At 65.9% G+C, this 26,132-nt stretch overlaps 4 protein-coding genes across 7 annotated transcripts; 1 reads left to right on the top strand and 3 right to left on the bottom strand.

Annotated features, from left to right (window-relative positions):
- Window positions 1-276: 276 nt before the first annotated feature.
- LMF2 (lipase maturation factor 2) lies at window positions 277-9,950 on the bottom strand. The gene is made up of 14 exons (XM_065640071.1): window positions 9,832-9,950; window positions 8,466-8,719; window positions 6,450-6,478; window positions 6,028-6,224; window positions 5,636-5,814; window positions 5,379-5,517; window positions 4,703-4,837; window positions 4,491-4,596; window positions 3,743-3,839; window positions 3,455-3,637; window positions 2,305-2,473; window positions 1,890-2,001; window positions 1,554-1,662; window positions 277-918 (listed from the first exon to the last, which is right to left on the bottom strand). The coding sequence occupies exons 1-14, from the start codon at window positions 9,926-9,928 to the stop codon at window positions 544-546; spliced, it is 2,181 nt and encodes a 726-aa protein (XP_065496143.1). The 5' UTR covers window positions 9,929-9,950; the 3' UTR covers window positions 277-543.
- Window positions 9,951-10,043: 93 nt separating this feature from the next.
- NCAPH2 (non-SMC condensin II complex subunit H2) lies at window positions 10,044-20,558 on the top strand. Of its 4 annotated transcripts, none has more exons than XM_065645596.1 (21): window positions 10,044-10,122; window positions 10,883-11,140; window positions 11,339-11,440; window positions 11,880-11,935; window positions 13,605-13,680; window positions 14,862-14,933; window positions 15,122-15,201; window positions 15,583-15,722; window positions 15,905-16,000; window positions 16,277-16,386; window positions 16,507-16,563; window positions 16,713-16,779; window positions 17,368-17,475; window positions 18,277-18,330; window positions 19,093-19,163; window positions 19,280-19,361; window positions 19,495-19,569; window positions 19,763-19,815; window positions 19,945-20,046; window positions 20,126-20,275; window positions 20,360-20,558. In XM_065645596.1, the coding sequence occupies exons 2-21, from the start codon at window positions 11,033-11,035 to the stop codon at window positions 20,495-20,497; spliced, it is 1,797 nt and encodes a 598-aa protein (XP_065501668.1). In that variant the 5' UTR covers window positions 10,044-10,122; window positions 10,883-11,032; the 3' UTR covers window positions 20,498-20,558. The 4 variants fall into 4 exon arrangements, with proteins under 4 accessions (XP_065501668.1, XP_065501658.1, XP_065501641.1 ...); XM_065645586.1 differs by having other exon boundaries at window positions 14,859-14,933; window positions 19,498-19,569; XM_065645569.1 differs by having other exon boundaries at window positions 14,859-14,933.
- A 503-nt stretch (window positions 20,559-21,061) lies between these two features.
- On the bottom strand, window positions 21,062-22,415 carry LOC135998687 (protein SCO2 homolog, mitochondrial). The gene is given in 3 exon segments (XM_065651867.1): window positions 21,062-21,840; window positions 22,266-22,373; window positions 22,376-22,415. Coding segments are annotated over 3 exon segments (912 nt in total). The 3' UTR covers window positions 21,062-21,076.
- Window positions 22,416-22,535: 120 nt separating this feature from the next.
- On the bottom strand, window positions 22,536-25,807 carry TYMP (thymidine phosphorylase). Its single transcript, XM_065657606.1, is given in 10 exon segments — window positions 22,536-22,747; window positions 22,836-22,976; window positions 23,547-23,777; window positions 24,214-24,376; window positions 24,454-24,572; window positions 24,684-24,822; window positions 24,824-24,854; window positions 25,440-25,518; window positions 25,521-25,536; window positions 25,610-25,807. Coding segments are annotated over 10 exon segments (1,329 nt in total).
- Window positions 25,808-26,132: the final 325 nt, after the last annotated feature.

Here is a 26,132-nt window from a genome sequence, read left to right as displayed (position 1 = left end):
AAGGCCAGGGCAGGACACCCCCCTTCAGGGTGAGCTGTGGGGCTGGAATGTCAAAGGCTTTATTTAGAAAATTATAGGAAACCTCTGTGCTCAGTGACGAGCCGAGGGAAGCGCGGTACAGCCAGAGCCACCCCCGGGGCTGGCGGGGCAGCACCTGAACTGCCCCGGGCAGGGGGGCAGTGGAGCAAGGGGGCTGCCCAAAGCTGCAGCTGCCTGTGCAGAGCACAGTGCAACCCCCCCAGTGCAGCACAGCCCCCCCAGTGCAGCACAACCCCACCCCGGGCACAGAGCATCCCACCCCAAGCACAGAGCATCCCCAGCCTGGCGCGGCCCTGGGGGAGCCGCGAGCGGGGGAGAAGGCTCTGCCGGCGCTGCTGCCTGCGCGGTGCAGGAAGGCACGGGCAGGGGAGTGGGCAGGCAGCTGGGGGGTAGCTGCTTCCCCCTAGCTGGGACCACCCCCCCGGGAAGGGGACGGGCAGGAGGGGGCTGCAGGCATGGCCGTCAGTCCGTGGGGGGAAGACGGGGCTGGGCCAGCTCCAGGCGCTACTTCTTCTTCTTGGAGGCGCGGGGGCCGTCGCTGTGGCCATCGGTGCCCCCCCGGGCCCGGACGTCGCTGTGGCCATTGCTCGCCCCCCGGGCCCGGCCCTCACCCCTCTCCTCCTCCTTCCTCCGCACCTGCCCGTTCTTCTCACCGCCCCCCCGGTCCGCAGGCTCCCCCCGGCGGGGCCCTTTGTGGCGGGCGGCGGGTGAGCCCCCCCGGGGCCGGCGGCGCAGGGCACGCAGGACACAGGCGGTGGTGGCCACCAGGTAGAGGGACCAGAGCAGGACAGGGCCGGAGCAGGGCCGGCTGAGCTGACGCAGGGACCGCAGCAGCCAGGGCAGGACGGCGTCTGCCGGGCGCGACAGCAGGGGCTTGTCCTGGGGGAGAGGGGGGTGGTCAGCGCTGCCCCATGGCCCACGGTGTGGCACAGGGCGGGTGGGGCTGCCCCATGGCCCACAGTGTGGCACGGGGTGGGTCAGGGCCACGTCCCGGCTGGGAGCATGGTGAGGCCATGGCACAAGGGGACTGGGGGCTGCCCCACAGCTGGGAGCGTGGCATGGGGGGGCACAGCTGCCCCCTGGCTGTGACACAAGGCGGGGGGTGACGGCTGCCCTGTGGTGGGGAGCACAGTGGGGTCGTGGCATGGGGGGGGTCAGGGCTGCTGCACAGGTGGGAGACTGGGGTGGTTGTGGCACAAGGAGGGGGTCAGGGGTGGCACGGGGGGGTCAGAGCTGGGAGCGCGGGGTGGCTGCGGCATGGGGGGGTTGAGGGATGGCATAAAGGGGGAATCAGGGCTGCCCCTTGGCGGGGAGCATGGCCTGGCCATGGCACAAGGAGGGGGTCAGGGGCGGCACAGGGGGGGTCAGCGCTGCCCCACAGCTGGGAGCACAACAGCATGGCCGTGGCATAGGGGTGTGGGGGTGTCAGGGCTGCCCCTTGGCAGGGGGCCAGGCCTGGCCGTGGCACAAGGGCTATGGGGGGTCCGGGGCTGCCCCCTGGCACAGGGCCCTACCTTCAGGCCGTGCTGGCTGAGCAGACTCTCCAGCGCGGGGTCCCCCAGGGACACAGGGGGGAAGAACTCCTGTATGTGTTGCCGCCGCCACCACTGCACGGGGCCTGGGCTGCGAGACGGGGGTACTCAGCGACAAACCCTGCACCCTCCAGGAGCGGGACAGGGCCCCCACCTCCCCCCGCAGCTCCCTGATGAGCTGCTGAGAAGCAGCTCCCAAATCCAGCCCCCCACCCCATGAGTCTGCAGGTTGACGGGTGTCACAGCAGCTCAGGGGAGCAGAGGGGCTGTTGGGGGAGGGGGGGTAGGTGCTGGCACCACCCACCCAAACCTGCTTACCTGCCCTCGGTGCTGCCGGTGAACCAGTACTTGTAGAGGTGGGCGCGGATGAAGAGGGGGGGCCGGGAAATGAAGGGGTACAGGGACTCGTCCACCTGCACCAGGCGGATCACTGCCAGAGACATAATGTCACCCTGTGCCCTGTGCCACAGGGACACCCAAAACTGCCATAGGGACACCTCAACCCACCGCAGGGACACCCCAAACAGATGTGGGGACACACCAAGCCACTGCAGAGACACCCCAAACCACTGCAGAGACACCCCAAACTCCTGCGAGGAGACTCCTACCCACTGCAGGGACACCCCAAAGTACTGTGGGGACACTCCAAACTGCCACAGAGATTCCCCAAACCGCTGTAGGGCTGGAGCCCTGCACCCCTAAGCCCCCAGGGAAGAAGCTGCCCCACACTCACCATCACGCTGGCCCTGCAGCAGCCGGTGCACGAAGCTGGTGAACCAGGGGCTGCTGGTGTGGGGGCCCAGTGCCGCAAACCACATCTGCCAGTCCAGGCGTGGCTGGTGAGGGACCACCACTGGGGGGGCCCTGCTGACATTCCCTGGCTTGTACATGAACTCGATCTCCTGCAAGGGGGAGCAGAGGGGGCTGCGGGGACAGCCAGTACTCCCAGACCTGCCTCCCCCTCTGCCTGGGTTACCAGCTCCTGCCAGAGGGACAAAGCTCATGGGGGACAGCCGGGTGCCCCAGATGGGACAGAGCCAGCGGGACAGGGACGTTTAGCTCCACTGCTTGTCCCCAGTCACGGTTCAGCCTTTTGGCACCAAACGTGATTGTTGAACTTGACCCAAGTGCAGGACCTGGCACTTGGCCTGGTTGGGTCACAACAACCCCGTGAACGCTGCAGGCTTAGGGAAGAGCAGCTGGAAAGTGCCCAGTGGAAAAGGACCTGGGGGTGTTGGTGACAGCGGCTGAACATGAGCCAGCGTGTGCCCAGGTGGCCAAGAGGCCACCAGCATCCTGGCTGGTGCCAGCACTGGTGTGGCCAGCAGGCCCAGGGCAGTGACCGTCCTGTGCTGGGCACTGGGGAGGCCAAACCTCCAATCCTGGGGGCAGCTTGGGGCCCTCGTGCCAAGAAAGGCCTTGAGGTGCTGGAGCGAGTTGAGAGAAGGGAACGGAGCTGGGGAAGGGGCTGGAGCACAAGTGTGATGGGAGCAGCTGAGGGAGCTGGGGGGTTCAGCTGGAGAACAGGAGCTGAGGGGAGACCTTCTGATCTCTGACCTGCCTGAAAGGAGCTTGGAGCCAGGGGGGGTCGGGCTCTGCTCCCCAGGAACAAGTGCCAGGAGCAGAGGAAATGGCCTCAAGTTGCACCAGGGGAGGTTGAGGTTGGATCTGGGGACCAATTTCTTCCCCAAAGGGCTGTGAGGCATTGGAACAGGCTGCCCAGGGCAGTGCTGGAGTCACCATCCCTGAAGGGGTTGGACAGATGGACATGAGGTTCTCAGGACATGGGGCAGTGCCAGGGGTGGGGGAATAGTTGGACTTGTGTATCTGGAGGGTCTCTTCCAACCCAAACGACCCTGTGATCCTCCAGAACAGGGACTCACCGTCCAGCTCTGCCGGTCGTAGCTGCCCTCCAGCACCACCTCGGGCCGTCCCCCCACGCCCGTCATCCTGCGGAACAGGCCGTAGGAATTCACCACCTGGAACCGCTCGACCGCGTTGAACATCTGGTGGATGCCGGGCCACAGTTTGCCATTGGACTCGTAGTCAATGTAGGTGAAGGGCACCTGGGAGGGGCAGAGAGTGACTTTGTCATAGCTGGGGGGGCCGAGTCTCCCAAGAAAAACACAATGCTGCTCCGCTGCCCGCTCAGACACCTCCCAGCCACTCACCAAGCTGACAGCGAACATCCCCAGGGTGGCTGTGGCGAACACGGCCCACTGCAGCGCAGCCCACAACTTCCAGAAGCATCCGCGGACACAGGCACACCTGTGCGGGGTGAAAAGGGCTCAGAGCTGCGCAGCTCCCCTGGCTGGGGCTCCAGCTGCCAACTGCAGGGTTCAGAGCTGTTGGGACAGAGGGCTCAGTCCCATGGCAACACCACAGAGGAGATTCCCCCCAACTCATCCAGCACCCCTAGTCCCAGGGTCCAGCTCCCGGTGTCCCTGTAGCATGTATCATAGAATCACAGAATCATTTTGGTTGGGAAAGACCCTCCAGATCACAGAGTCCCACTGATCCCCCACCCCTGGCACTGCCTCATGTCCTGAGAACCTCATCTCCGTCTGTCCAACCCCTCCAGGGATGGTGACTCCAGCACTGCCCTGGGCAGCCTGTTCCAATGCCCCACAGCCCTTTGGGGAAGAAATTGGTCCCCAGATCCAACCTCAACCTCCCCTGGTGCAACTTAGGGCCATTTCCTCTGGTCCTGGCGCTTGTTCCTGGGGAGCAGAGCCCGACCCCCCCTGGCTCCAAGCTCCTTTCAGGCAGTTCAGAGATCAGAAGGTCTCCCTTCAGCTCCTGTTCTCCAGGCGGAACCCCCAGGTCCCTCAGCCGCTCCCCACAATAATCGCACCCTCAGGGACAGCACCAGCCACCCCGTCTCGCCCAACTGCCAGGCCCTGGTGTCCCCGTCCCCACCTGTACATGGCCACCAGGATCTCCCAGGACAGCGAGAGGAATCCCAGTCCCACCAGCGGCAGTGTCACCGTCCGCAGCCACGTGGTGAATTCGTGGTAGGTGAAGGCTGGAGCAGAGGAAACCCCATGGGGTCAGAGAGGAGCCCCAGGGGGCACAGGGGGGCCCAGGCGCTGGGCCAGGGGTCCAAGGGGCCATCAGCCCCCGTGACGCACCTACTTTGGAGTCCAGCAGCTTCTTCTCCCAGTTGATCTCCAGGCTGAAGCACCGGATGCTCCCATAGAGCAGGAGCCCGTAGGTGCTGAGCTCAAGCAGGGTGGAGAAGAGGGAGCGCAGGCTGGGGGGCCAGGCTGCGCAGAGGGGAGGCTGCTCAATCCTGGGGGGGCTGCAGAGGGCCCAGTGAGCCCGACCCACCCCTGCCAGGGGGTGCAACTACACCCTGAGAATGTGGGCAGGGAGGGCACAGCACTGGGGACACCCCCGAACCAGGAGCAAACACGCTGCTGTGCCCTGGGTCAAGCACCCCAGGGGCACAGACCACCCCTGCCAGGGGCACAGAATACCGCCCCCCAGGAGTATAGATCCCCATCCAGGGGCACAGACCCACCCCCAGGGCCACAGAGACCCATCCCCAGGGCACAGACAACCCCCCCCCCAGGAGTATAGATTTCCACCCCCAGGGGCACAGACCCCTCCATGGGGCACAACTCCCCACCCCGAGACACAGACACCCCTCAGGGGCCAGCAAGGTGGCTGGGGGTACAGCCAGAATGACACCTCTCACTGTCGCACCCAGACTGGGTGGTCAGCGATGGTGACCTGTCCCCTCCCTGCCCTGGGGACGGCAGAAACAGGATCCTACCCCGCAAAGCGGGGTGCAGGGGGCCTCACCGCTGCTGTGTCTCTTCCTGGTGCGGCCCAGCCAGCGCCCCACGTGCTCCTCGTCCAGCAGTGAGGAGGCCAGGACGATGGTGAGCACATTGAAGAAGTTGTAGTTACCCGTGAGGATGATGAGGAGCTGCAGCAGCACCTGGTGGGGAGCAGAGGCAGTGCTGGGGGGGCACAGTGCTGGTGGGCTCCTGTCCCCCGGCCCAGGGGAGCCCCACGGCCACTGGTGTGGGACAGGGGGCCTGGCTCTGCCCCCCTACCTGGCAGTAGAAGGCGAAGAGGCGGAGACGACGCACTGGTGCAAAGAAGAGGACAGGCACGGCGATCTCGATGATGTAGGTGGCCACCACACTGAACTTCTGGAACCAGACGGGCAGCTGGTGGGCGAACCAGGCGCCCGGTGTGGGGATGCACTGGGTCTCGTAGTGGTAGGTGAGAGCTGGGGGGGAGTGGGGGGGTCAGGGCGGCAGAAAGGGATGCGGGAACACGGTTCAGAGCGGGCAGAGCCAGCACAGAGCCGTGTGGGACACCAGAGAGATGCCAGCAGCTGCCCAGAGCCCCTCAGCTACTCACGGGCATGGGAAACCCCCCAGGGCAACGTGTCTCCCTCCCGCTGCCTGGGGGGTGCCCCAAAGCCCGTGACACCCCTCACCTGTGAGCCCCCACCATGTGGGGCAGCGGCTGGTCAGCTTCACCACGCCCGAGGCGAACATCAGCCGGAACAGCAGCCAGCGCACCAGCCAGAAGGTGACACCGTCGTGGGAACGCCAGGCTGCCGAGCCCGCCCGCAGCAGGCGCAGGGGGGCCACCAGCACCGCCAGGAACCCTGCTTCCAACAGCAGGCTGTCCCTGCGGGGGAGCACCACTGTCCCCACTGCCACCCCGGGGCCACAGACTCCCTGGGGCGGCAGCTCCTGCCCCCGCTGTGCCAGCACCGAGTGCCCGGGGTGCCGGGCAGGTGGCTGCTGTCACCCCTGCCCACCACTGCTGCCTGAGGGTGGCATGCAGGGTCCCCCTGCACAGAGCCCCCCACCCAGCAGCCCCCCTGGAAGGGCTGCAGTGGGGCTGACTTACCACTGGAAGTAGAGGAAAACCTGCCCCACCTGTGGAGAGAGGAGCAGAGCATGAGTGGGGTGGAATCATCACATCACAGAGTCGTTTGGCTTGGAAAAGCCCCTCAAGCTCATGTAGTCCAACCATAACCCAGCCCTGGCACTGCCCCATGTCCCTGAGAACCTCATCTCCGTCTGTCCAACCCCTTCAGGGATGGTGACTCCAGCACTGCCCTGGGCAGCCTGTTCCAATGCCCCACAGCCCTTTGGGGAAGAAATTGGTCCCCAGATCCAACCTCAATCTCCCCTGGCGCAACTTAGGGCCATTTCCTCTGGTCCTGGCGCTTGTTCCTGGGGAGCAGAGCCCGACCCCCCCTGGCTCCAAGCTCCTTTCAGGCACTTCAGAGATCAGGTCTCTCCTCAGCTCCTGTTCTCCAGCTGAACCCCCAGCTCCCTCAGCCGCTCCCATCACACTTGTGCTCCGGTCCCTTCTCCAGCTCCGTTCCCTGCTCTCAACTCCCTCTAGTACCTCAATGTCACAAGTGGACTTGGTCCCCCAGGCCCCTTCCCCACACCCACTCTGCTGAGAGAGAGCAGAGGGGCTGGGGGTGGCTGCAGACCCCTCCCAGGCCCAGAGCCACAGAGCCAGCCCGTGGGAGGGCAGAGGGCTGGAGAGGAGGAGGAGAAGGAGGGACCTTCCTCCAGCATCACCATAAAAGGGAGCAAGGAGAGGGAAGCCGGGCGGAGGCAGAGCCGTGCACACTGCAGCACTGGCACTGCAGCCACATCAGGAGAGTCCCTGTGGGCAGGAGTCACCCAGGGCCTCCCCATGGGCACTGCTTCCCCTCCCTGCCAAGGCAGCAGGTTACTGTGGAGCCCTGGCTCCCTCCCTGCCCCTCCTGGGCCCAAAACACAGGCCCCACAGCTCGGCAGGGCTGGGAAGGCCTCCCGTGCAACGGCAGCTGCTCACCAGAGCTCCCTGAGGGGCACGGCAGAGGGGACGGGGTGACAGTGCTGCAGGGCAGCCCCCTGGGCTGGGGGGAACCCACTCCCAGGGCTGGCACCTTGCTTTCCAGCCCCCCAACACAGCTCCCTCCAGCCCCCAGCACAGCCCGAGCACCAGCGTGAGGGAGCGGCAGCAGCTGCCAGCGTGGCCGTCCGGCAGGGCAGGATCCCTCCTCCCAGGCCAAGAGCCGCCAGCCCAGAAGGGATGTTAAAGCACAAGTCTTTTTTCCCTCTTTACTTCCCCTGGTTTCAGAGGGAAGCGAAACCCTCCTCCCCTTGTGCTGGCAGACTCTGACTTGCCCGGGCTCCTCTGCCCAAAGCTGTGGCCCCAACAGCGAGCACAGACTGCTCAGGAGGGCAGATTTGTGGCTGGGGGACAACAGAGCTCTCGTGGGACATGGGCAAAGGGCCTGGGGAGGCCACAAGTGGGCAAGGGACAGAGCTGCCCCCACAGAAGTGCAGGAATCAGCTGCATAGGCAAGTCCGGGAGGGTTTTATCGCAGAGAAAGCACCGAGAACAGAATCACAGAATCAGAATGTCAGGGGTTGGAAGGGACCTCGAAAGCTCATCCAGTCCAATCCCCCCGCCGGAGCAGGAACACCCAGATGAGGTTACACAGAAGGTGTCCAGGCGGGTTGGAATGTCTGCAGAGAAGGAGATTCCACAACCTCCCTGGGCAGCCTGGTCCAGGCTCTGGCACCCTCAGTGGGAAGAAGTTTCTTCTCATCTTTAAGTGGAACCTCCTGTGTTCCAGTTTGTACCCACTGCCCCTTGTCCTATCATCGGTTGTCACCAAGAAGAACCTGGCTCCATCCTCCTGACCCTCACTCTTTACATATCAATAAACATTAATGAGAACCAGCACAAGGATGGAGTTGTCCTCCCCAGGGAGCTGCCAGCACCTTCCCCTGCTCCATGAGAAGAGCTGAGTGTGCCAGGACAGCACTAACACAAGAATGTCACCCCCCTGCCCTCCGCGGTCCCAGTCCTGACCCCTCCACAGCACCGCAACCCCCGCCCCGGGTCCTGTACCTGGTAGAGCGAGAGGTAGAGCAGCCAGAGCAGGGCGAAGAGCAGGCTGTCCCGCAGCGCCTCAAACAGCAGCGCACCAAAGGAGCCGAGCACGCCCAGCACACACAGCAGCTCCATCCCCTGCTCTGTGTCCAGCCCCAGGCGGGGCCCCAGCCACAGCACGGTGGGCACATCCCGAAACTGCTCCCACAGCCCCTTCCCGCTCAGGCGCAGCACCTTGCGGGCGGGCAGGATGCCATCCCTGCCGTAGAGCCCTGCAAAGGGAATGATGACAGTGGGGACAAAGCCTCCCCAAAACTTGGAGCCCCCGGCTCGCCCAGGGGCTGGCAGGGGGGCTCCAGCTAACCCCCCAGTTTCCTCATTAAACTGGGAAGGCAGCAGCAATAGGAAGAGCCCAGTGGTTGCCAGAGCCAGCCTGGCCACATGGAAGGGAGACGGATGCCTTGCCTGCTACCGGCAGGGGAGGTTTGTGCAGGCAGAGCTCTGCTGGGGGGCTCCGGGGAAGGGGTATAAGGGGCTGGCACAGCCCCTGTCCCCCTCCCCAACCCTGTCTACATATTCTTCACCCCATCCCCCTGTACCCCTCCCCATTCCTATGTCCCCATATTCCTCACTCCATCCTCATGTCCCCCTCCTCATCCTGTGTCCCCATCCCTATCCCCATGTTCCTCACTCCATCCTCATGTCCCCCTCCTCATCCTGTGTCCCCATCCCTATCCCCATGTTCCTCACTCCATCCTCATGTCCCCCTCCTCATCCTGTGTCCCCATCCTCCTCACTCCACCCCCCTGTCCCCCAGCCCATTCCTGTCCCCATATTCCTCACTCCATCCTCATGTCCCCCTCCTCATCCTGTGCCCCCATATGCCTCACCCCATCGCCCTGTCTCCCACCCCATTCCTATGTCTCCATATTCCTCACCCCATCCTCATGTCCCCCTACTCATCCTGAGTCCCCATATTCCTCACCCCATCCCCATGTCCTCCTCCTCATCCTGTGTCCCTGGACACCCCGGGGGTGTGGAGGTGGTTGCGGACCGTCTCCCCATGGAGGGGGCCCGGGGTACAGCTCAGTCCCTCGCCGGCCCCCGGGGAACCGGAGACCACGGGCACAGAACGAGCCGGTACCGAGGGCCGGGGGAGCCGAGCCCGGCAGCGGGATGCGGAGCCCCCGGGCGGGCCGCAGGCGGCTCAGCTCCGCACCCCCCACCCCGCACACCGGCCCGAGCAGCCCCGAGCACCTCCCGGCCCCGCTGCCGCCGCCGGGGCCTCCGCCGCCTGTCCCGGCGGGGCCTGCCCGCCCTCCAGCCCCTCGCGGCACGGGGTCAGGCGAACCCCGCTCCCCCTTCCGTGTTCTCCCCGCCGTACCGGGGATCTGCACGTAGAGCGAGGCGAAGGCAGCCAGGTAGGCGGCGGCCAGCCCGGCCAGGAACAGCGAGCGCGGCCGGCGCGGCGGGTCCCCCATGGCGGCACCGGCGGCTGCCCCGGCCCCGCGCCCGCCGCGCGGCGTCAGCACGCACGGGGCGTTCACACGTTAACACGTCGGCACGCACGGGGCGTTCATACGTCAACACGTCGGCACGCACGGCCCCGCCCCGCGCGTCACGGCGGGCGGGAAGCGCGAAATGGCGGCGGGGAGCGGGGCCTGAGGCGGGTTTGGTGAGTGCGGTCTGGGTGAGGGGCCGGGCGCCGGTGTCAGTGCCGGGGCGGCTCGGCTGCCGTGGGGTTTGGCGCAGGTTGCTGTGTCAGGAGTGAAAGGCGCTGTTGGTTTCCCGGTTGTGGGTTCTCGGGGGCTGCTCCGCTGCTTCTGCTTTTCCGTGAGGCTGAGGCACAACCGCTCTGCAGCTGCCCAGGGCAGTGACCGGCCTGTGCTGGGCACTGGGGAGGCTAAACCTCCAATCTTGGGGGCAGTTTGGGGCCCTCACGCCAAGAAAGGCCTTGAGGTGCTGGAGCGAGTTGAGAGAAGGGAACGGAGCTGGGGAAGGGGCTGGAGCACAAGTGTGATGGGAGCGGCTGAGGGAGCTGGGGGTTCAGCTGGAGAACAGGAGCTGAGGGGAGACCTTCTGACCTCTGACCTGCCTGAAAGGAGCTTGGAGCCAGGGGGGTCGGGCTCTGCTCCCCAGGAACAAGTGCCAGGAGCAGAGGAAACGGCCTCGAGTTGCACCAGGGGAGGTTGAGGTTGGATCTGGGGAACAATTTCTTCCCCAAAGGGCTGTGGGGCATTGGAACAGGCTGCCCAGGGCAGTGCTGGAGTCACCATCCCTGGAGGGGTTGGACAGAAGGAGATGAGGTTCTCAGGACATGGGGCAGTGCCAGGGCTGGGTTATGGTTGGACTCTGTGATCTGGAGGGGCTTTTCCAACCAACACGATTCTATGATTCTGTGTTTACTGAAGCTTTGTGTTCCTGTTGCCATCCAGCTGACTGCAGGTCCCTACAGCACCCGGCTGTCACAAGATGTCAGCTGCACCTGGCTCTAGGTGACCTGTGACCCTCAGCCGTCACCCACAGGATCACCCATCCCGAAACAGGTGGTTTAACCCCATTTACCAGCCCCGGGAGCAGCCGCCATGGCGGACGTGGAGTCACGCTTCCAGCACCTGCTGCAGCCCATCCGCGACCTTACCAGCAACTGGGAGGTGGATGTGGCCACGCAGCTCGGGGAGTACCTGGAGGAGGTGAGGAGGTTCCTGTGCCCCGCGCTGGGCTGGGGATGTCGGGTGATGCCCGTGGGCCCTGCCTGCATGGGGAGTTTTGCCTGCACAGGGAGTTCTGCCTGCACCCCCAGCACCCTTGGCTCGTCCCCCTCCCTGTGCTGCCCCCCAACCCATCCTGTGGATCAGCATTTCACTTTCCTTCCCCTGTGCCTTTTACAGCTGGAACACGTCTGCATTTCCTTTGACAATGGCAAAACCACCATGAACTTCATCGAAGCAGCAATGCTGATCCAGGGCTCCGCCTGCGTCTACAGCAGGAAGGTGAGGGGGCTCCTCAGGTCCTGTTCCCCGAGGCTGACCTCTGTGGGGGCTGCTCTGGGGGTGTCAAAGACCTGAATGTAACAATGACCAATGGAAATAAAAGGATGTGATTTTTATAATTCTTAAGTTCAAGCCCTTTATATGCGTTGGGGCTGGCAGCCTGGAAAAGAGCAAGAATTTTGCTGGGCAGTGCTTTCTTCTCTAGAGGGTGATGCAAAACTTCCAGAATACAAAAACCGCTAGAGGGTGGAATACAAACCATGCTTCCCCAAATCTAGCCTCAGAGTGGCTTAAACAGCAAAAAGAACAACGAGATTGTCAGGAAGCTGCACTCCAGCTGGTGGGGATGAGTGGAGGGCAGGGGTCACTCTGGCAGCAGCTGGAGCAGCAGTTCTGGGAGCTGCTTTTCCCTCTCTGAGGTTCTGTTGCTGTTTTGCAGGTGGAACATCTCTACTTGCTGGTCTACCAGACGCTTGACCTCCTCTCCAACAAGAAGTGAGTGGAGCTGCCTGCGCTGGGGGGGCCCAGGGCTGCAGCCTGCCCCCGCCTGCCCTGCTGTGCGCTGCTCTGCTGGCTGCTGCTCCGCTGCGCTGCCATCACTCTCTGTGCTGAGATCGGGCCTGAGCCCCTTCCCCGCTCTGTCCTGCCCAGGTTGGGCAGCTCCTGCCCTAGAGTCAGTCTGAGCTGAGTCTCATCTTTTGGAGGTGAAACTGAGACCCTGTGACCCCACCTCCCCCAGCAGAGACGTACTGGAGCGAGTTGAGAGCAGGGAACGGAGCTGGGGAAGGGACCGGAGCACAAGGGTGATGGGAGCGGCTGAGGGAGCTGGGGGGTTCAGCTTGGAGAACAGGAGCTGAGGGGAGACCTTCTGATCTCTGAACTGCCTGAAAGGAGCTTGGAGCCAGGGGGGGTCGGGCTCTGCTCCCCAGGAACAAGCGCCAGGACCAGAGGAAACGGCCTCAAGTTGCGCCAGGGGAGGTTGAGGTTGGATCTGGGGAACAATTTCTTCCCCAAAGGACTGTGGGGGATTGGAACAGGCTGCCCAGGGCAGTGCTGGAGTCACCATCCCTGGAGGGGTTGGACAGACGGAGATGAGGTTCTCAGGACATGGGGCAGTGCCAGGGGTGGGGGAAGAGTTGGACTCTGTGATCTGGAGAGGCTTTTCCAACCAAAATGGTTAGATGAGAGAGCTCAGGGGAAGGTCCAGGACCCTGCACCGAGCTTTGCTTCTGCTGCTGCTGACCTGGGCAAGCGCCACTTTAAAAAACCCAGACATACCTATTGTGGTGTTGGTCTCCAGCCCCATCAAACGTTCTCCAAGCAGAAGGACTTTTGTGGCTGCAGGAAAGGGCCCTGGTGGGGCTGATCTCAGCCCGTGGGCCAGGGCAATGCTCATCCTGTGGCTTTCCTGCCACAGCCCTTTGCTGTTGTGTCCGGCGAGGGCAGCACCCGACATCCCACAGAGTCAATCCTAGCAGCAGGAACCTGTCCTGGGGGGCATAGCGGCCCGTGGTTCTTTTTACCTCGTGTGCTGAGAGCAAGGCTCTGCTGCTGCTGTTCTCTCTGAACACGCGTCTTGCCAAGGAGGGGTCAGCCAGCAGGACCCTCCCCTCTGTGCTCAGAGCGGGGATTTGGGGGCAGATGAGGTTTTTGTGCCCCCAGCTTCCACCCGTCCTGTCCCTGCTTTGCCTGGCCATGAGCTCTGCTCGTAGGAAATCCTGCTGGTTATTCAGGGAGGGTCAATGCAGAGAGTCTGTCAGAGGCTATGCTGGGGCTGCAGCAATGTGACGCTGCTGCGGACATTTCCGAAAATTCCCAATCATTTCCATGCTGTGGGACTGCAGTGAAATGTTTCCTTGCTTCTGTACTGGAGCTCCCGAGCTGGCATTGGCAGGGCACGTTAGTTCCCAAGGGTGTTTGTTGTGCAGCCTGGATCCCTGATTTCCACCAACCCCTCTTCCTTCACAGCCCCCCTGCCCTCCTGGGCAGGCACAGGAGCACCCCGAGCGCGGTGGCTCATGCTGGTGGCACTGCTGGTCACATTATCACCTCTCCATGCTGTCCACCGTGGAACGACAGCGCTTGGAGATGCTGCAGCAGGGCGGGGGGAACCTGTGGCAGCCCCAGGCAGCCCCTGACCATGTGTTTTTTCTCCTCGGTGCAGGCGGGAGAAGCTGCCCAGCTCCCTGCGGCCCGATGGCACCGATGCTGATGCGACCTTTGGGGTGCAGCAGAAGGAGGTGAGGGGGTGTCTGTGCCCTGGTGTGGGGAGCAGCGTGTGCAGCAGAGCTGGGTTTGGCTGCAGGAGTACGGGGGGGGCTGCAGGCAGCAGGGAGCCCCCAGCGATCCCCCCGCTCTGATTAAGTGCTGTGGGTGCTGCCTTCTGCCTGCACTGTCCTGCTCATCCCTCACAAGGGACCTTCATGCCATGTCTCCTTGCATCCACCCCTGGGCATGGCGGTAGCTTTCTGCAAGTTTTGTGAAACGACAGGTCTGGGCTGGTCTCTCATGGATGTGAGCGGCCAGCTTGTAGCCCCCCTGGGGATGAGCTGTCCTCGTGTAGTGACTGGGACCCCTCTCTATCCATCCAGGGCTTTGCTATTCTCTCAGTCTTGGCCTCGGGCTGTCCCTTGTGCTGTGTCACCAGCAGCGTGGGCAGCAGGTTTGGGGGGATCCTGTCCCTCTGCCCCGCTCTGGTGAGACCCCCCCTGCAGTGCTGGGCCAGCTCTGGGTCCTCAGCACGGGACACACATGGACCTGCTGGAGAGGGGCCAGAGGAGCCCCAGAAATGACCCGAGGCTGGAACAGCTCTGCTGGGAGGACAGGCTAGGAGAGTTGGGCTGTTCAGCTGGAGAACAGAAGCTCCGGGGAGACCTTAGTGTGGCCTTTCCAGACTTGAAAGGGGCTGATAAGAAAGATGGGGACAGACTTTTGAGCAGGGCCTGTTGTGATAGGACAAGGGGTGATGGTTTTAAACTAAAAGAGGGAGATTCAGGCCAGACATGAGGAAGAAATTGTTTCCCCTGAGGGTGGTGAGAGCCTGGCCCAGGTTGGCCAGAGAGGTGGTGGCTGAACCATCCCTGGAGACATCCCAGGCCAGGCTGGACGGGGTTCTGAGCAACCTGAGCTGGTGCAGATGTCTCTGCTCATGGCAGGGGGGGAACTGGATGAGACTGGAAGGTCCCTTCAACCCAAACCATCCTGTAATTCGATGACTCTATCCCCCGTGGTGGGGAGTGTCACCTCCATCCCTGCCCCGCTCCTGTCCCACCTTAGCGGCTCTGTAGCCACAGCCCCGCTCTCCGCTGCTGTCTCCGTCCTGCCCACATGGTGCAGCTGTGGGAGCACCGTATGTCTGTCTCCCCACCCCGGGTGGGGTCCCTCGGACCCAGGGTGACAGCTGGGGGGGGTCTCTCAGCAGTTCCTCTCGCTGGATGACATCAGGGACAGCAGCCAGGCCAGCACAGACATGAGGAAGGACCATCAGCCCAATGTAAGAGACACCGTTCTCCTCCTGCTCTGTCCCAGCCTGTGTTGGGGTGTCCCTGGATGGATCCCACAGGTGCCTGGGGCCACCTGCTGTCTCAGCCAGGCCCTGTGGGGACAGTGGCTCCCGTGCAGCGCTGTGCTGTGCTGGGCGCTTCCCCAGGCTCCCTCCTGCCCTGTCCTGTCCCTCCGTAGTCCGTGAACATCGTCCCCCTGACCCCAATGTCCCTGGTGCCCCCGGAGGACGCGGAGAAGAAGGACAACCCGCTGTTCAGGTGAGTTCCCCTTGGCCACCCTCGCGGGTTTAACTGGTCCCCCCTGAGTTGCTATAGTGGGGTTGGGCTCTCCCAGTACCCCAGCCCAGGAAGTGGCCCCTTTCCAGTTCAAACTGGGTGGCAAGAAGGATAATCCTGTGGGTGTGCAGGTCCTGCTGGGAGCTGCCCATGGGGAGGGGTCCCAGGGAGGGATGAGTTGGGGCCATGCTGGGAAATCTGGGATTGTACTGGGCCAAAGAAGCTGAGCAGGGCAGGTGGGAGGGTGGGGTTCATACCCCCCAGAGCAGGGGGCTCTGGCTTTGGGGACACCCTAGCAGTTCCCTCCCAGAGGCGCAGGGCAGCGCCTGCTCTGGGGGTGCCCTGATGGGCGTCCCCCCCCAGCCGCACCAGGGAGCTCCTGGCCAGCCGGCGGGATTTCCGGATGAACGCCTGCACCCCCCACGCCACCGGCACCTGCCTGCTGGAGTTGTCGGGGCTGCCCCCCACCCACCTGTGCCCTGGGGATCCCTGTGGAGCCACAGGTACAGAGAGGATCGGGGTGGGCGTCACTGTGGGGCTGGGGGGGCACCTTGGGGGGCTCTGCTGTCCACGGGGGCAGCGCTGAGGCTGCTTGGTGTCTGCGCTGGTGGCAGAGCCTCCTACGGGGACCTGCCTGCTGGGGCAGCCAGTGACCCCCCACCTCTGTCACCCCCGCACCCCTCAGTCACCGTGGCAGGAGCGCCGTCCTGTGTCCTCGGCAGCGAGCGCAGGAGCATCAGTGGGGACCCCGTCCGGGCACTGAGCTTCTCTGAAGACGAAGGTGAGCTGTGCGCAGTCATTGGGCTGCGGGGAGGTCTGGCCACTTGCCCTGCCTGTCTGTCCGTCCTTCCTGTCTATTCGTCTGTCTGTCTGGGCTGTGTGTGCCCATCCGGCACAGGATGCTTCTGCCCTGTCACATCGGGGCAGTCAGGTCCTCCCAGCGGGTTCAGCTGGCACCTTGGCCACGACACGGGGACGCCCTCAGGGGGACTGGGTGGTGGATAGGGGGGAACTGAGGGATCCCAGAGGCTTTTACGGCGTTTGGTTCCCCTGCCAGGTGCCGCAGGACTAGACGGTGACATCGGCGGTGGGGATGATGTGCCCGGGGCCCTGGAGGACGACATGGAAATTACTCCGGTTGCTAAGGAGCACGTGGAGGCGCAGAAGGTGGGTGTGGGCAGGGTGCTGGGGGTACACTGCCCCCAAGCCCCCTCCCTGAGACCCCCTGAGCCCTGTGTGTCACTGCTGGTGCCACCGGGAGCTCACCACCTCATTCCCTGTCTGCAGTGTGCAGCCCGGGCACGGAGGCAAGCACCGGCGGAGAACCCCAACACCCACATCAAGGTGGGGGGAGCCTCTCTGAGGCCGTGCGGGACATGCTGGGACACCCCAGGACATCCCTGCCCACCCCCCACACTGGTGCCAATGTGGGGGTGACCCCTGGGGTGTCACCAGGAGCTCTGCGATTCTCACCTGTGCTTGCTCTGCTGCAGGAGGTGCTGGATCCGTGGCAAAGCCTCGACCCCTTTGGCGACTCTGAGGACAAGCCCTTCAGGAAAGGTATTTTGGGGGAGGTGGGAAGCGGGGGGGCTGCTCCCTAGATCCAGTTTGCCCTGGCCAGGTTGGGCCCGGCTGCGCAGGGGGGTGAGTCTCCATTTCACAGCCACTTGTCCCTCGGTGTCCCCAGAGCCACAGTGGGTCTGTCCCAGCCCCACAGTGGGCAGAGGGGCCTGGGAGGGGGCAGCTGTCCTGGCTAGACCCTCGGTGGAGGGGCTGGGCTCTGCTTAGAGCTGTGACACGGGACCATCCCTGCCATACCCAGTGCCCCGTGCGCCTGGTGCCAGGCAGGGTCATTCCTTTCTTCTCCTGAGGAACAAGCACCAGGACCAGAGGAAACGGCCTCAAGTTGCGCCAGGGGAGGCTGAGGTTGGATCTTGGGAACAATTTCTTCCCCAAAGGGCTGTGGGGCATTGGAACAGGCTGCCCAGGGCAGTGCTGGAGTCACCATCCCTGGAGGGGTTGGACAGACGGAGATGAGGTTCTCAGGGACATGGGCTAGTGCCAGGGCTGGGGTAACTATTGGACTCTATAAGCTTGAGGGTTTTTTGCCAACCCAAACGATTCTCTGACTTATCTCTGCCCGCACAGGGAGGCCCTTCCTGGTGCCACACAGCCTGGATGACGTGGTGGGCAGCAAGAGGAAGAGGAAGGGCCTGAGGAAGCTCCAGGACTTCATGAAGTGGTTCTCTGCCTCCTGTGAGTGTTGCAGCCAGGGTGTTGATCCCAGCAGGTCTGGGCAGGCTCGAGGGGGACCCATCTCTCTGGGAAGGGCCTCCCCAAAAGCTTGCTGATGGGGCTCCAGTTCCGCAGTGGCTCTGGGTCCCGCAGCAGCCAGTGTCTGTGCTCCGGTCTCAGTCCTACCAGAGCTGCCCCAGTGACTCTGTCCCCTTCACTGGGTGGGACATGGGTCACCTTTAGTTCGGGGTCTCCTCACCTGGCCTTGGCCTTGGCCCAGGCCCTGAGGAGGAGGAAGGGGCAAGTTATCTGAGATAGAACAAAGGGGCCATGACTCCCCGCCCCGGCAGGATGGGGCTAAAGCGAGAGCAGGGAGAGCGTCAAGTAACAGCCACCATGAAGCTGCGCTGTGAAGGGGGAAGAAGTCCAGGCAGGTGTCCCCATGCTGCAGAGGTGGCCACTCTCCGCTGTGACCCACACCTTCCCCCTGCCCCCAAACCGAGACTGTGCCCCTCACTCCCCCCGAGATGAGCTGTGCTGCTCCCAGGGGGTTGGGCTGCATCAGACTCAGGAGCTGCTGCCCTGGGGCTGTTGGTGGCTGCCCTGGATGGGCCAGGACGCCTCTGGGGAGGGAGGTGGCTGTGGAGGTGACAAGGGCTCATTGCTCGCTGTGATGGCAGCAGAAACAGTGGTGGTGCCGTCACTGGAGGGCTGTGGCCACTGCCAGGCCCTGCACACCGCTGTTCCCATAGTGTCCCCAGGTGTGCTCCTGGCATCCTCACCTTCCACCGTTGTGACTTTAATTCTCTCTAATTCCCCCAGACATTGATGGTGCCGGCAGCCGGAAACCCAAGAGCAAAGGGCCGACGTTTGCAGGTGAGGGAACATGGCAGAGGCTGGTGGGGAGCTGACAGATTCCTCCAGCCTGTGGCTCCTGTGGGAGGGCTCTGGGCAGCAGGCCGGGCACTGGGGGGCAGGAGCGGGGTACAGGGAGTGAGCTGAGAGAAGGCAATGGAGCTGGGGAAGGGGCTGGAGCACAACTGTGATGGGAGCAGCTGAGGGAGCTGGGGGGTTCAGCCTGGAGAACAGGAGCTGAGTGGAGACCTTCTGATCTCTGACCTGCCTGAAAGGAGCTTGGAGCCAGGGGGGGTCGGGCTCTGCTCCCCAGGAACAAGCGCCAGGACCAGAGGAAACGGCCTCAAGTTGCGCTGGGGAGGTTGAGGTTGGATCTGGGGACCAATTTCTTCCCCAAAGGGCTGTGGGGCATTGGAACAGGCTGCCCAGGGCAGTGCTGGAGTCACCATCCCTGGAGGGGTTGGACAGATGGAGATGAGGTTCTCAGGGACATGGGGCAGTGCCAGGGCTGGGTTATGGTTGGACTCCATGATCTGGAGAGTCTCTTCCAACCAAGACTGTTCTGTGACTCTCAGTCCTTGGGAACACGGGTCAAGGGGACACAGGGCTGCATCCCCCGCAGTGGGGGACACAGAGGCCTCCATGCCATCCCATAGCCCCAAACCTGGGCGAGGGGAGCGTGGGAGGGCACCCGACAGCCTCGGTGTGCTGGGGGGGTGGGCTGGAGGGGCTGAGAGCTCCCTGGGGAGCAGAGGGCCCCCTGTCACCCCTCATCTCTTGCAGACCTGGAGATGCTGTACTGGAAGCAGCTGAAGCAGCGGGTGGCGGCGCAGAGGAAGCTGCAGCGCCAGGAGGTGAGAGGGCATGGCCCTGGCGGTGCAAACTGGGCTCACTGGGACACCCCTGCACCCCCCGGGGTGTGGAGCCCCTTTTGGGGGCTCAGGGGGATTTTGGGGCTGTTTTCTGCCAGGGGCCCCTGTGGCCACCACCGTGCGAGGAGGAGCCAGAGCCACTGGAGGAGGAGATGGGGGGTGACAGTGAGGATGGGGCAGGTATGTGGGCACCTGGGTCTCCCCTGTCCCCCCCCCGAGCTGAGTGTCCCCTCCTGCCTCCCCTGTGGCACCGGTGCCCTTATAGAGATGGGGCTGGTGGCCCCCAGGGCACTGAGGGGGTGTCCCCTCCCAGCAGATGACTTCCTGGAGCACGAGGACATCCTGGTTAAGGGCCCAGAGGAGCTGGGGGACGGGGATGTGGCCCTGGGTGAGTACTGGGGAGGCTGGGCATGTGCCCCCACCTTGGCACAAGCCCTGCAGCTGGAACGTGCTGCAAGGCGGGGAGGCTGCGGCCGCCCCCCATCCCAAACCCCCCACCCTGTCCGTCCCTGGGGCTGTCTCCACTCAGCAGGGGGGTGATTGTGCCATGTCACTGCTGGTGACACTCTGCCCCCCCGCAGACCCCCCCATCCCAGGCTCGCTGTGCTATGCCGACCTGGTGCGCAGGAACGTGGTAGGTGCCCGCGGCAGGGGGGGATGGGACTGGGGGTGGCAGCGGGGTCTCTAGCCCTGGGGGGCAGCAGGAGTGTGGGGGTGTCCCTGCTGCCCTCTCCCCCATTTCCCCCCCCATCCCCCCCCCCAGGAGCTGTTCATCGCCAGCTCGCAGCAGTTCGCACAGGAGACAGAGCTGTCGCAGCGTGTGCGGTGCTGGGAGGAGAGGATGGAGCCGCTGCTGCAGGAACAGGCAGGGCTGGGGGGGGCACGGGGCGGGGGCTGTGGGGGGTCACAGCCCCCTCCCCGCGTTGAGCCTGCTATCCCCACAGGAGGAACGAGCCCCCTTTGACATCCACGGCTACGGGCGGGTGCTGGCGGGGGGCTGCGGCGCGCCAGGGGAGTGGCACTCCTTTGCCGCGCTGGTGGCAGGGCAGCCACCCTTCGAGGTGTGCCGCTACATGCTGGCCGCGCTGCAGCTGGTGAGTGTGGGGGGCACGGGGCGGGGGCTCCCCTGGGCTCTGAAGGGCCACCCCTCACTGCTGTCCCCTCCCTGTCCCCCCCAGGCCAACGATGCGGTGGTGGAGCTGGCGCAGGAGCCTGGGCTGGAGCAGGGGCTGGACACGATGCGGCTGCGGCTTCTCACGCCCCCACGGCACCACAACCGCTTCCACGCCCTGCAGCCCCCCCTGGATGGCCCCTGAGCTGGACCCCCGCATACAGCCCCCCACCTTGGCAATAAACCCCATCTTGGTCCCAGCTCTACTGTCCTGGAGGCTCAGGGAGGGTAAAGCTGTTTCTTTGGGGCTGGCACCCCCTTCCTCATGGGGATGGCCCTGGGGGGGTCCTTGAAGGGCAGGTGGGGGTGGCAGAGGCCTCCCTGTGCCCCCACCGAGGGCCACCCTTAGCACAGGATGGTCAGGGGGGGTGGTGGGGGTCCCTCTGCCCACCTGTTGGGGGTCACCCTCACCTGGGATAGTCCTGGGGGCTGTGGGGTGTCCCTCTGTCTGTATGCCTGGGACCTCCCTCCCTGGGGGGGCCAGTCATGGGGGCTGGGGGGTCACTCTGCCCCCCTACCCAGAGCCTTCCTCCTTGTGGGATGGTCCTGGGGGGCTAGGGTAGGGGGATCTCTCTACCTGCCTGGCACCTTTCTCCCCAGCGGACAGTCCTGGGGGCGGGCTGTCTGTCTGGGCCCTCCCACCTTCTGGGGACAGTCCTGGCGCTGGTGGGGGTCCCTCCCCTCACCCCTAAGGCCACAGGAGCGCCCCTGGCGCACACGTGGTTTATTCCCCCACCTCGAGCACAGGCTCGTAGGTCTCCATGTGCCGGCGCACGCTCTGCGCAATCTGTGCGTCCGTCTTGGCACGTCCGTAGCAGTCGAGCAGCAGCCCGTCGGGGCCCAGCAGGTAGATGAACACGCTGTGGTCCACGATGTAGTCCCCATCCTCGTCCCGCGGCCCCGCTGCCGCGTACACGCCATAGGCCCGCGCGGCCGCCCGCACTTCCTCAGCGCCGCCCGTGAGCCCCAGCAGCCGCGGGTGGAAGTCCCGCAGGTACCGTGCCAGCGCCGGCGCGTCGTCGCGCTCGGGGTCCAGCGTGACGAAGAGCGGCTGCAGCGGCGGCAGCGCCGGGTCCCGCTCCAGCAGCTCGGCCGCCCGGCCCAGCTTCTCCAGCTCCTCGGGGCAGACGTCGGGGCAGTGCGTGAAGCCGAAGTAGAGCAGCACCCAGCGCCCGTGGAAGTCGGCCATGCGCCGCGGCCGGCCGGCGTGGTCCTGCAAACAGAACTCGCCGCGGCCCAGCGCCAGCGCCCGCAGCTCCGCCCGCCGCCGCGCCTGCCGCCGCCGCGCCCGCTCCTCCCGCAGGTACAGCCAGCCTGCGCCCGCCGCTGCGCCCGCGCCCACCACCACACACAGCCGCGCCCGCAGCCCCAGCTGCGCCGGGCGGCTCAGAGCCCACAGGCGGCGCGGGCAGGGCGGGCAGGGCGGGGGGCGCGGGCAGCGGGACAAGCAGCGCAGGCAGCGGGCGGGCAGCAGCGCCGGGAACATGGCTGTGGGGAGCGGGGAGCGGGGCTGGGGGACAGACCCCTGCGGCTGCCCCTGTGCCCTCTGACCCCCCCAGGCTTGAAGCCCAGTGCCCAGCTCTCTGCTGCCCTTTGACCCCAAGGTGACCTCTGACCCCTCACCCCACTCCTCCTGCCCTCTGGCCCCCCAGCCCTGACCCCTGGGTGCCCCTTGACCTCGCCCCTGTCACTGCCCCTGATCCCCCTGCCCCACCACCCTGTGACCTTTGACCCCTCACCCCCTCCTCCTGCTCTCTGACCCCCCTCCTGCTGCCCTTTGACCCTCAGGTGACCTCTCACCCCCCTCCTCCTGCCCTTTGACCCCCCCCCCCCCGTGCCCTGCTGCCCCCGGCCCTGGCTCCCCGTGCCCTTTGACCCCCGCCCTCGCGCCGGTGCCCTCTGACCGCACTGACCTTTGCCCTCTGCCCCCGAGCCCCGTCCCGCCCGCTCCGCCCGCCGGTGCCCGCCGCGCCGACACTCCGGAAGCGGAAGTACCGGGACGCGAGGGGCGCAGGCTGGCGCATGCGCACTGACCACGCCCGCGAGGCAGCGCCTTTGCGCATGCGCGTCCGCCCCCCCTCCCCCCCCCCCCCCGCCAGGGGGCGCTGCCGCGACGGCGGGACCGTGACCGTGACCCGGCCGTGACCCCGGGCCGGGCGGGCGGGGGCGGGCAGGACGCGGCTTTACCGCCCGTTCCCCGCGGCCGGTGCGGGGGGTCCAGGGGGCTCCGGGGTGCCGGGGGCTCCCGGGGGGGTCCCGGGCCCCAGCACGGTCTCCGCCAGGCGGGGCGGGGGGGCGGGGGGCGGGGCGGGCCCCAGGCACAGCGCCCCCTGCAGGGCCCGCCGCGCCGCGCCGCACAGCGCCCCCTCGTGGTGCAGCCGCAGCCAGGGCTCCCCTGCGGGCAGCGCGGGGTGGGCGGGGGGCCCGGGGGGGGTCTGGCTCCCCGCCCCCCCCGCCCCCCCCGCCCCCCCCGCTGCCGGTACCTGCCCGCACGCGCTGCCCCGCGGCCACCAGCAGCTCCGCCCCCACGCGGGGGTTCACGGTGTCCCCGGCGCGCGCGCGGCCGCTCCCCAGCTCCTGCAGCACCCGCGCCAGCGGCAGCGCCGCCACCCGCTGCACCCAGCCTGGGGGGCCCGGGGACAGGGGCTGGCGGGGTGCAGGCAGGGACCCCGGGGGGCTGGGGAGCCCCAGGACCCCGAGTGGGCAGCGGCTGGCGGGAGCCCCGGGGACAGGGGATGGGGGTGAGGGGTGTCGGCAGGATCTGGGCTGTTGGGGAGCCCCAGGGACAGCGGGCGGGGGGACACAGGGACCACGGGGGGCTGGGGAGCCCCAAGACCCCGAGGGGTTCAGGGTCTGGTGGGTTGGGGGACCCCAGGGACGGGGCGGGGGGGGGGGGTGGGCAGGGATCTGGGGGGGCTGGGGGTTGGGGTGCCCAAGGCAGGGCAGGATCTGGGGGGGTGTGGGGAGCCCCAGGGACAGGGGATGTCGGGAGGGGGGCACAAACAGGGAGTGTATGGGGGGGAGGAATAAGCCAGGGGAGCCCTGAGCACCCCAGAGGGGGATGGGGCAGAGGGCAGGGGGTGCAGGGGCTCCCGAGTGGGGAGATTGGGGCGAGGGCAGGGTGGGGGTGTGGGGATGGGGAGGGCAGTGCTGTCCCCGTCCCCCCTGTCCCCCCATCCCCTGTCCCTGCTCACCCCCCCCCAGCACCGGCAGCTCCTCGCAAACACTGGCCTGGCCCAGGACCCTGCGCCGCTGTTCGGGGGTCCCGGTGCAGAGGTGGCGAGCAGTGGCGGGGGGCACCCCCTGCGCCCCCAGCATGGCCTCGAAGGTGCGCAGGGCCGAGCCGTCGTCCAGCGCCTGGCACAGCCGCTCCTGGCCCTGCGGGGCCCCCCCAGCCAGCCCACAGCGCCACAGCAGCAGCCCGCCTGTGGGGGGGCCACGGTGGGGACCCCACATCCCCCCCGGCCCCCCACCCGTGGGGTGAAATGCCAGCTCTGGGGAGCGGCCTGTGGGCTGGGCAGGGGACGGGGGGGGCTGGGGGTAATGGGGGGCGTGGTGTGGGGGCCCAAGGGGCAGGTGATGGCTTGGGCTGTTGAGAGGGAGGGGGGCAGGTCAGGGGGAAGGGGACAGGCATCCTGGGCTGTGCAAGCAGAGGGACAGGGACAGACCCCAAGGCTGGGGGGGTGCAGGGCTGGGGGGGGACCCAGGGAAGGTCCCCATGGCCATGGGGGGGCAGGGTTGGGAGCGAGGGGGACCCCTGGGCTGTGGGGGTGGTAGGAGTGGGCAGGGGACTCGTGCGGGGGCCCAGGCCATGCCCACCCTGTCCCCCCGTCCCCATGTCCCCCTGTCCCCATGGCTGACCCAGGGCGGTGACCAGCTCCCGCAGGTCGGGGGGGCCGCCCCCCTCCAGGCACTCCAGGGCCTCCAGCACCTCCAGCGAGTTGCCCACGCAGCGGCCCAGCGGCTCGTCCATGCGGCTCAGCACGGCCGCCGTGCGGATACCCAGCTGCTCGCCCACCGCCACCTGTGGGCAGGGTGGGCAGGAGCAGGGCAGGGGGCAGGGGGGGCTCGCAGGGGGCTCACAGGGCGCTGGGGGCTCACCAGGCTCTGGGCCAGCTCCCGCGCACTGTCCTGCGTGGGGCACAGGGCTGCGCTCCCGAACTTGACATCCAGCACCAGTGTCGAGAGCTGCTCTGCTGCCTTCTTGCTCAGGATGGAGGCTGGGGGAGGCAGCTTCACTGGGCTGCTGCCCTCGTTCTGCCTGCCCCTGCCCGCCCTTGCCTGCCCCTGCCCGCCAGGCCCTGCGCCAGCTGCCTGTCCCTGCCCTGTACCGGTGACAAGGGGCAGGCTGTCGACGGTGGCGGTGACGTCCCGCAGCCCGTACAGCACCCGGTCGGCCGGCGCCAGCTCCTCGCTCTGCCCCACAATGCAGCAGCCCACATGCTCCAGGATGCTCCACATCTGTGGGGTGGGAGTGTCAGCGCGGGGTCCTCGCAGCATCCCATGTCCCATCAGTGTCCCGTGTCCCATCTGTGTCCCATGTCCCATCAGTGTCCCTCATCCTGTCAGTATCCTGCGTCCCCTGTCCCATCAGCATCCCAAGTTCCTTGACATCCCACATCCCATTGGAGCTCTATATTCCGTCAGTATCCCATATCACATCAGCCTCTGTGTCCTATCAGCATCCCATGTCCCATCAGAATCTCACACCATGTCATCATCCTGTGTCCCACTGACATCTTGTGTCCCTTTGGCATCTTGTGTCCCATCAGAATCCCGTGTCCCTTTCGCATCCTGCATCCCATCGGCATCCTGTGTCCCATCAGCATCCCACATTGTGTCAGCATCCTGTATCCCATGTCCCATTAGCATCCTGTATCCCATGTCCCATCACCATCTTGTGTCCCCTCAGCATCCCCTGTCCCCTCAGCATCCCGTCTCCCATCAGCATCCTGTGTCCCATTGGCGTCCCCCATCCCATCGGAGCTCTGTATCCCATCACCATCCCATGTCCCATCAGAGTCCCCTCCAGCACGGTGTCCCCGCAGGGTGACGGTGTGGCGGTGGCCGTGTCCCTGTCCCTCACCTGCTCAGGGCTCTGGGTGACACAGAAGCCGGGAATGGCCTCCAGCTTGTCCAGCGTGCCCCCGGTGTGGCCCAGGCCCCGCCGCTGATCATGGGCACCTGTGGGTGCAGGTGGGTGGGCACAGAGAGGCACAGGGGACACAGGGACCCCCGCTCGGTGTCCCACACTGACCTTGCAGCCACAGGCAGCCAGGGCAGGGGCCAGGGCCAGGCTGACCTTGTCCCCAACGCCGCCCGTCGAATGCTTGTCCACCAGCAGCCCCCGCCAGGCGGGGGGCCAGGTCAGCGCGCGCCCCGAGGCCGCCATGGCCCGCGTCAGCGCCAGCGTCTCCCCCCTGTCCATGCCCCGCAGCCGGATGGCCATCAGCATGGCACCTGGGGACACGGGGGCACAGTGACCCCCTGCTGCCCTCCCCAGGACCCCCCAGGGCGCTGCAGCCCCCGCCTCTGATGTCCCTGTCCCACCCTGAGGGTCTCTCTTGTCGCCCCAGGGTGATCCCCAGCTGCGTCCCCTGGTCATGACCCCCCTGCCATGTCCCGGCAATGCCCCACGCCCTGCCCTGCACCCCCACCCCAGCCCCCCACCCCACCCGCTGTCAGGGACCCCCACCCTGCCCTGGCCATGTCCCCCATGTGTCCCACTGCCTTTGCCGTGTCCCTGTGCCAGGTCCCCTGGCGATGTCCCTCCCGGGTCC

Source organism: Caloenas nicobarica, chromosome 1 (genome assembly GCF_036013445.1).
Source record: "Caloenas nicobarica isolate bCalNic1 chromosome 1, bCalNic1.hap1, whole genome shotgun sequence".
Taxonomy (NCBI): domain Eukaryota; kingdom Metazoa; phylum Chordata; class Aves; order Columbiformes; family Columbidae; genus Caloenas; species Caloenas nicobarica.
Note: the sequence above shows the minus strand (reverse complement) of the source record. Positions and strands in the feature narration are given on the sequence as shown.